The sequence below is a fragment of the Berghia stephanieae genome, chromosome 6 (genome assembly GCF_034508935.2).
Source record: "Berghia stephanieae isolate SIO BIC M18660-M18661 chromosome 6, UCSD_Bste_1.3, whole genome shotgun sequence".
NCBI classification, from domain to species: Eukaryota; Metazoa; Mollusca; class Gastropoda; order Nudibranchia; family Aeolidiidae; genus Berghia; species Berghia stephanieae.
Window position 1 is genome coordinate 43,296,557 of NC_088365.1, and position 10,000 is coordinate 43,306,556.

The 10,000-nt window shown below is 38.3% G+C and overlaps 1 protein-coding gene across 2 annotated transcripts in view; it reads left to right on the top strand.

Annotated features, from left to right (window-relative positions):
* Positions 1-10,000, top strand: part of LOC144975069 (stabilin-2-like) — a 140,391-nt gene that overhangs the window by 45,375 nt on the left and 85,016 nt on the right. For both annotated transcript variants that reach the window (XM_078918761.1, XM_078918762.1), the window contains exon 20: positions 6,640-6,751. In XM_078918761.1, the coding sequence (XP_078774887.1) occupies positions 6,640-6,751 (112 nt within the window). The remainder of the gene's footprint in view (positions 1-6,639; positions 6,752-10,000) is intronic.

Below are 10,000 nucleotides of genomic sequence, written 5' to 3' on the forward strand. Positions count from 1 at the left end.
ATGCGGTTGTTATGTGGAGTTGGACTCCAAGGCGAGTGGCAATTTCTCTCCAAAGGGAGGATGTGAATTGCTTCCCCTGGTCTGATGACAAGTCTCTAGGGAAGCCAAAACGACTGATCCAGCTGCTTATTAGAGCTCTAGCACATTCCGCTGCCGTGATGTCTCAGAGAGGTATTGCTTCAGGCCACCGTGAGTTCCGGTCTGTAATTGACAGCAGGTACCTGAATTCTGATTATGCTGGAAGAGGACCAACAATGTCAACGTTGATGTGTGGGAACCTCTTAGCGGGCACTGAGAATTGTCTAAGTGGAGCTCGAGTGTGACTGGATTCTTGATGCTTGGCATTCGTGGCATTTTTTACCCATTTCCTGACCTGTTTTCGGGGACCTTGCCACACAAATTTCCCAGATACTAGCTTGGCCGTGGCTTTAACTCCCGGATGTGCGAGGGTGTGAATAAGTTAAAACACCTGACGTCGAAAGTCAGGTGGTACGATGGGTCGTGTTTGGCCAGTAGATATTTCGCACATGAGCTCGGGTCCTTGCTTGTCAATCTTTGTTTTGATGACCGTAAGGTTTGTGCTTGCTGTCTGATACGCTTGGATGTAGAGGCTACTAGATTGGGAGTCGGCCATGGCTGAATAGTCGATACCCAGAGAGTCAGTATCAATTGCAGCGGTGTTACGGGAAAGACAATCAGCCACAATGTTCTTTTTTCCGGAAATGTGTTGAACATCAGTCGTGTATTCGGAGATAGTGGAGAGTCATCTCTGCTTCCGAGATGACACCTGATCACCTGATGCGGCTATGTGGTATAACACTCGCTTTCAGATCGGAAGGTCCTGGGTTCGAGCCTCGCTCGGCACATAGTTGAGTCCTTGGAAAAGACTCTTTACTCACATTCTCTCACCGTACTCAGGTGTAAAATGAGTACCTGAACGTTAACAGCGTTGTCTCTGTCCGAAAAATTGTAATTTCGCCTAACAGGCGTCATGTCTCGTCCTACGTGTTAAGTGTTGCTGTTGGGCAGGGACCCCTTGTAAAGCGCTTTGAGCACGTTTAGTGGATATTGCTCTATATAAATGCTCATTTTATCTGTAGATTTTGCTATAGCATGAACCAATGGCTTGTGATCGGCGTAAATGACGAACTGTCGCCCTTCCAACATAAAACGAACGTGGTGTTTAGCAAGATGAATTTCCAAAAGTTCCCTATCAAATGTCCTGTATTTCTGTTCTGGGGTGCGCAGTTGGCGGCCAAAGAAGGCAAGAGGCTGCCATTGATCGTGTTGGTATTGCTCCAGAACGGCACCAACTGCTATGTCTGACGCAACACATGAAAGTGCTATAGGGGCATTCACTTCAGGATGTACAAGCATCGTTGCCGTTATCAATGCTTGTTTGCCATTGGAAAAAGCTTGCTGCATCTTGTCAGTCCATGACAGCACTTGTTTTGGTGTGGATGATTCTAGTGAGGCGTACAGGGGACGTAAAGTTGAAGCGACATTTGGTATGAACCGGTGGTAGAAGTTCAACATGCCTAGAAATTCTAGGAGTGATTTGATTGTTTGTGGAAAATTTTGCACTGCCTGCACTTTGCTTGTCGTTGGAGATGAACCGGAGGGTGTCACGTGATGTCCTAAGAAGTCAAGAGAATGTGGTCCAAAAAGACATTTCTCCAGCCGAATCACCAGGCCATGATCACTGAGACGACTAAAAACGGTTTTTAGGTCACCAAGATGAGATTTTTCGGTGGAGCTGACAATAAGGATGCCATCTAAGTACACAAACGCACAATCGACGTCTTGGAGTACGGCATCCATGAGTCGTTGGAACGCCTGCCCAGCGTTCTTTAGGCCGAAAGACAAACGAAGAAATTCCCACAGGCCAAAAGGAGTAATAACAGCAGTTTTCGGGAGGTCCTAGGGTGCCACTGGAATTTGGTGGTAACCCCGTACCAGATCAATCTTTGAGAACATCTTTTTCTCGGCCAAACAGGACAAGAAGTCTCGGATATGGGTTATAGGATACCGATCTGGGACAGTTTTTTCATTGGTTCTCCGATAGTCGCTACAGGGACGCCACCCGCCGTTTGACTTGGGGACCATGGGAAGAGGAGAAGCCCAAGGACTGCTTGACTTCTGGATGATGTCCATTTTCTCCATTTCGAAGAATTCTTTCTTAGCAATGGCGAGCTTGTCTGGAGCGTCGACGAGCACGAGCGAAGACAGGACGGTCCTTATTCATGATGTAGTGTCGAACTCCGTGTTTGACAGCAGCTGTTGAAAATGTGGGTTGCGGTAGTTCTGGATAGTGATTGAGGACCTTTCTGAATTTATTGCTGCTGGGCTCAACAAAGGCCAGGTTGGAGTCTGAAGAAATGGAGCTAACGGATTATTTCAAATGACTCGGCTTCAATCAGCCGGTGTCCACGGTTGTCCACCAGGATGTTATGTTGACGGAAGAAATTTGCCCCGAGGAGAGGGCGTTTGACATCAGCGGTGATAAGCCGTGCCTGAAACGTGCGGTTACCAAAACGGAGAGAGACAGTCCTACCGCCATAGGTTGCAATTGATGAACCGTTTGCGGCCTGAAGTGGGAGTCCTGTTCTACCTGAAAGCTTTTCGATTCTTGATGCAGGAATGACGGAAACTTGTGCACCTGTTTCGATTAAAAAACCTTGTTTAGACATGTCATCTTTGAGTAGAATTTGAGTGACAGCTTTTGTTGGTGAAGGGGTGGTAGTGGTGAAACAACTCGGGCCGGCAGTGTTACAAATCACTGTCGACCCGCCTTGAAGTTTCCCCGATTTCTCTTGTTTTTGTGGAACTTGCATGGTTGTATGCATCTTTTGGCATCTGTGCCAAAGCGGCGATGGAACCAACAGACAGAATCGGCTTGATGCTGCATCCCCTTCTCCTGATTGGCAGTGTGGCGTGGCAGTGCAAACTGGCGTCTTTACGAATCGAGTTGTACAGGTTGTCCGCTTCTCGGGCCAATGCACGGTAGTCGTCAGCGTGCTTGGAGTTGGCAAGAGATGCACGGATGTTCTCTGGCAATATTCTCAGAAATAACTGTTTGAAGAGGAAACACGGACGGTGGTTTCCAAGTAGAGCCAGTATCGTATCCATCATCTCTTATGGTTTTCGGTCACCAAGTTCAGCAACGTCGAGGAGGGCAGATGCTCGTTCACTATCAGACAGGCTGAAAGTGGATGTGAGGAAAGCTTTAAGTTCTCTGTATCTATCGCTTGTTGGAGGGACTGTGATGATAGGGAGAGCTCTGGCAGCGGTAGAAGCGTCGAGGGCTGATGCAACATGATAGTATTCGGTATCATCTGCGGTAATCCCTCTGAGTTCGAACTAAGCTTCTGTCTGGGCAAACCAGGCTTCCGGGCATGATGTCCAGAATGTGGGTAATTTTAGCACTACTGCAGCAATAGACATGGTTGTATTATGTGATTAATTTGATTTGAAGTCGGGGTCACCAATGTAGCGCCAAGATAGATAAAGAACGTAGGAACAAGAACACAGTTTCAGTGTACTTACAGCAAAGCGTTTATTTACTTGTAAGATCTTGAGAGAGAAGGAGGTCGAGAGAAGAGCTCTCTAGAGGGAGAGGTAAAGAGGAAAAAAGGTAAAAGTGCACCACACTCTCTTGGCACATGTGTCTTTTCCAAGATGTCATTATCTCACTATGTAACTACTTTTGACAGAATTCAATAGAAAAGACAAAAAATAAAGGGTGTTTTTTTTATAACGAACCGATTAATAATTGAAATAGCTTAAAAACTTGAAATGATAAAAACTTTAGTTTTTTAGCATAGTATTCCATCCCTATTCATGTTTATATTGGTAAAAATTTCAGGAAGATGCTATAGGCCGTTACAATACAGTCGCGTTTTCAGTGAAAGGGAGAAATTTGACTCCAGCAATTTTTCGAGGCAAAAATTGGAAGACAAATTAAAATGCGTCTGATTCAGTTTTACACAAAATGTATTTAACAAACAAGACTGGGCCTCAAACCGTTTAAAGCTAAGCCTAAGCAGTCAATGTTGGTGTGCTTTAATCTTTCATCGTGTAATTGGACCATTTTTCTTCTAGAAAAACACTGTTAATGCCGCATCATACTTAGAAATGCTTGGATCTGTTTGCATACTCTGTACGGTTGTTATTAACAAAGTCGTTTTCCAGCAAGATGGAGCATTGCCTCGTTGGGGACTGAATGTTAAGGTAAAAACTTTCCTGGCAGATTGATTGGAAGGGTTGGGCCCATCAACTGTTCACCCAGGTCACTTAATATCAGCCCTCTTGATTTCTTTTTCTGGGGTTACATTAAAGACAGAATTTATGCCATTGAATAAGAGAGTGCAACCGTGCAACAATAAAAACATATTTTATATCATGAATTTAGTCTTTTACCATCTGGAAGAAAGTTTTGTCAGATTAATGTAGAACTAACAAGTATATTTCATATGGTACAGCAAAACCAAGGATTGATGCGTTGACTGATAGACTGATTAATTTATTTAATGTTAGATTAATTGACCAATTTATAATGATAATTATTGGTGTCGAATTGCCACAATTGTAAAAAAAATTGAAAACGAAATAAATATGTTTATGTTGTGTATATTGCACGCGTGAAAGAAAGAGATAGATAGATAGATAGATAGATAGATAGATAGATAGATAGATAGATAGATAGATAGATAGATATATAGATAGATAGATAGAGAGAGAGAGAGAGAGAGAGAGAGAGAGAGAGAGAGAGAGTAAGAGAGAGAGAAAATAAGTAGGAGTGAAATATTTGTTCAATGTCATAGTTATCGTATAACGTTATAACAAGTGTAACTAAATGACAAATTGCCATATTTATGGACAATAAAGATCTATTATTATTATTATCATTATTATTATTATTATTATTATTATTATTATTATATTATTATTATTATTATTATTATTATTATTATCATCATCATCATATTATTATTATTATTATTATTATTATTATTATTATTATTATTATCATCATCATCATCATCATCATTATTATTATTATTATTATTATTATTATTATTATTATTATATCCAAATCAAGATAAGGGAAATTGTGGCGACAATTACCCCTCAAATGTTACAAAGCACGCGATGAGAGTTGGGGAAGCCGTTAGATATATTGCGAGAGATCAATGGATATTTCTTTGTAGAGGTTTAGCTTTAAACAATATGAAGCCCTGTCTTGGGTGTTAAATAATCACACTTTTTTTCTTCCAATTGTTGCGTCAATTTAAGCTATTTCAATTCTTTATCGGGTAGAACCCCCCCCCCCTCCCCCTCCCAATAAGAACAAAAAACAAACACCCCGAATATCTAATTTCATGCGTTCTTGACGTCATGTGCTGTTAATATAAGAGATTTGTTTATGCTTTGCGGTTAGGTAAAATACTCACAACATCCGCCAGCAAAGTTAAACATACATAAAACTATGGGAAAATGAATAGTCTAATCTATATGATTTAGTGAGATTGAATCACTAACATTGCTTTCTAAAAATTGGAAGATAACTTTTTATGGTAAGTGGTAGGGGATTCGGAGATCTGAGCGGGCAGGATTAAAAAATATATTGGATCATTGGAAAAAATGCTACGAATCAACCATAAAACAAAATCAGGAATTGAAAGATCACATCAAAATGTGAGAATTACGTCCAAAATATTAGATATGGCATTTTTGCGGTGGGTTTAATAAAACACTCCTGGAATTTAAAATTTTCAATATACTTTTTGAAAAAGAATTTATACATAAATTTGAATAATTGGGCTTGATGGTCATAAAATTTCAGACTTGTATAAATTATAGTCCGGCGGCTGCAGGCTGCTAAACTTTTATCTGGCACGCGATATATGTGTGTGAATTTTATATCGCAGATATTATCCAGTAAATAGTTTTTGGACATTTTAAATAGACAATTTTAGTATAAAGAAGTCGTGACGTCATACATCTATCCTTTCGGTTCCAAACTCATTGGATATGTGTACTTAATCAGTCCTTCAAACGAATAGGCATAATAATTCTAGTAGCAGGATGTGCAGGCAGATTCTTAGGATTACGGAACCTAAACGAGCGAGGCTGGGTGATCTGTAATGACAACCGGCATATATTTATACTCAGAAATACACGATGCAATTACACAAGGTGTAATAGTCCTCGGGAAGAGTGGTTTTACACTTCTAAAAAGAGTGGAACCATTTTCTTGACATCATATGTTTGTTCACTAGTGTGTGATTACGCTTAAATCCGGCCCAACAGCAAAAACCTGCGATTTACTCGATGTTATTCTCTAAGGAAATCATTTTGCACACATTGCCTTGTCATTTCGGTGATGAAAGTTGAATTCAGATGTCATCCTGGTGTAAAACAACTTTGACTTCATATGAAAAAAGCTTAATAGCGCCTATCAACTTGCATATCTCGACATAGTCTGTGGTAAATGTACTTCGACAGAACCTTGGCAGATATAGATAAAAAGTAAAGCACTTAAAACATCGCGCCTATCTTGAATACACGCGATATGAATGCAATGTATTGTATCTTCTTATCTTTTTTTTTTTTTTTTTGGTTTTCTGTATTTACTAGTGCTTCGACCGTAAACATGGAAATGGAACTTGCACATGCGATGAAGGTTTCTCCGGCACGGCGTGTGAGTTGTGTGAAGATGACGACATGTTTGGACCATTCTGTAACCAGAGTGCGTAAAGCTTTCTCCAATAAGTGTCTTTTCCTTATTATTCATTTGATTGGAAAGTATCGTTAATCCTCTACTCTTTTTGTTTACAATATTATTTAATACTATTATCGCAAAACTGTCACAGGATCACATGGCCTATCCAGTTTATTGAGCAAAGGAATAAGGAGACCGACGTTCCTTCGAAAAAACACGGGGGCAACTCAGAGAAAATATAGGAAATGTATCCAAACATTTATTAACTATCTAATTTCGTAATATTGAAACATGGGACTTTACATTTCCAACCAGAAATCATATTTAGTAATGATTGCTGAGTGATTGCGAGCAGGAAATGACACACACAACATCATTGAACCATACGTTTTAATATTAAACGTTTCATCAAAACGCCCCTTTTCAGCGGGCGCATTTAAAGACAAACTTCATGAAACGATCAAAATTGCCTTTTAAAAGTACTTGACGAAACATTTCTCCAGACTTCAATCCAATCGGTTGTGCTTGGAGTTTTGTTTTATGAAAAGAGATCTGAAAAAAATGGCATGTGTTCACACAAAATAACGGGATGTTTGACTTTTTGGTTTCACCTGGGACGGATTCATGTGCTGCAAGATTGGTTCTTGGGAAAACTAGATTCGATAGTAGCTCCAAGGATTTCCTGATTACCTTTCACTGACTTCCGATGAGAGCAAGGATTGAAAACAAAATATATATATGCTTTATTACAGATCCTTGGATTCTACTGCTTTAATCTAGTATCCTTTGGTCCCATATATACCATCCCGCACGCTCAAATCACAAAGTTTAGAACTGCTAACCACCCCCCCCCCCAAGAAAAAACAATCAGACAAACAAACACACACATTTAAAACGTTTTGATAATAGACCCTTAGGCAAATTTGGATTACAAACCTGGAACCCCTTATTTAGGTACGCGAGGCTCGATAACAGTCTTCCGATTTTTGAACAATTGTTGAAGACAAACTTATTGTTCTATTCATTTCCCGTTGCATAAATTCTGTCACCAGTGCTGAAGGAATTCATACACAGCACTGAAGTTTTCTCTTAATCTCTCAAACTGCCTTACTACAAAATTGCATGCATCTGTTTCTGCATGTTTCTCTTGTACTCGTATTTATTTTCTGATTTCTGTTTTATAAACCGACATACACTTCTAAACATTTGAATAAGATAATCGTTTTACTTCAACATGTATGGACTTTATTAGCTCTATGCTGTCAATCGTTCTATTTGTAAATATCAAAATGTCCTTAGTATATAAATGCATGTGTTTACTTTTTTTTGCAACACAAATGTTCGACGTACTTACATGATTTTATTACTACTAAAAGGGCTTTATACAAACCCATCGTATGAAATCAAAAGTCCAGTTCATACTGTACATGTGGCATATTTGGCGCTTTTTTGTTCTGGTATTCTAAGTATATCCACCGCCGCTGCCTGCCAAATCCAAAGTAGTCATTTACACCTGACTCGAGAAGATTGACTTACTGTGAGTCACATCAACCCATATTTCATAATTTTATTTGACAAAAACTTAAAATAATAATAGAAAATTATACAAAATTAATTTTTGTGGCAGAGAATAGGAAAGATGACAGAAACCCTGATTCCGAATAAAAGTTATGCTGAAAACTATGATAATAATGATTAATTTTGTTTTGAGAATAATGATACTTACGACATAATTATGATTATTATGATGATAATGACAATAATAACATCAATAATTGTAACCACAATTCAATGAAATACGAGTCTATTTCTAGATTCCATCATGTCACAAACGGTGCTAATGATATTTAGAATTCGTACATATTGTTCACCTTTATAATTGCATTAAATTTATAACACTCCACTTTTCTCATTGTTCCTCTCAGAGGTCAGGTCCGATTAACCGATTAACAGCCGCACTCTGGAAAAACTAGTATTTAGAAATTTGGCCAGAAAACACGTTCTTCAAATATCGATCTATTTAAATGGCATCCTTCTTGAGTAAAACTCTCTATTTTAAAAAAATTGGCCAAATTTTTCAATACGAAGTTGTTGTTTTTCAGAATATTATGGTAGTTAACTAGTGAAAGTAATATCCGACCGACTGGTGACATAGTACACATACAATTTCAGATCAGATTCATTGATGACGTGGGTATAGGAAACAATAGTATACTTTAATAGATGACCATGTCTTCCATCCTTCACTGTAATTATCGACCAATCATTTTAAAAAAATATTCCATGTCATTGACTAAAGTTTTTTTAATCACTTCCTTTTGTATTTCCCCAATCGTCACGGAACAAATGAGACCAAACAACTACTAATTTTAGAATGAATCAGCGTTAAAAGGTCTTGTGTTAGTTTGAGATAAACATAAAAGAGATGTAAATATTGATATTGTTTATTTACGAACAATCATAAAAAGTGGCATTCCATCAAGTTTCACCACACCAAACTCAGCTTTCCTGAAAAGAACATTACGTTAACATACGATTTCTGACCAAAGTTGGGAACTTATTGACCGCGAGCAAGTGATGGCAAACTTTGTGTAATGATTTCAGGTCATTGCAAATTCTTGATGTTGGCCAAATATTGTATATTGTAGAGCAATAAAATTTAAAGAACAAAAATGGATAGGGCAGCTTAAAAACAAACAAATAGCAAAGACATGTATTGACATTTCAAGTTCCTGTTACTTGGGGACAAAACACCAAATACTTCTCTGCTCTCTGTCTGGATTTTCGGGGAAGTATTTTTTAAAAAATTATTTTTATTTTGCTGAAGAGAGGTTTTGAGGTCGAAACGTTCTATTATTTGGTATTTTGTTATTCTTCGAAGCTCTTACCTATTAATTTTTGTTCATTACGTTTTACACTCCACACCGTCTAGTAGGTCAGTATCACTTTGATGTAGACTACTCAACGTTTTCATTTCCTAAGATAATGAAAATGTTGATGTTTGAAGATCGAAGAAATAGAAAACAGTACAATACTAAATGAAATGGAAACTTCAATTTAATTAACGAAGACAAATAATGAGAACTTTTTGGGTTTCCACTTAGCTTTATGAACAAATTACGATAAAAGAAATGCTAACATCTCTCATTTGTCCTTAGTGTTTCATTCATTGAGTTTTGTTGATAAATGGGAAGCCCGGAACGTCCGCATTATCTGCCTTGGTTTAATAAATTGAAGCTTTCTTTTCATTTAGTATTGTACTGTTATTTATTTCCT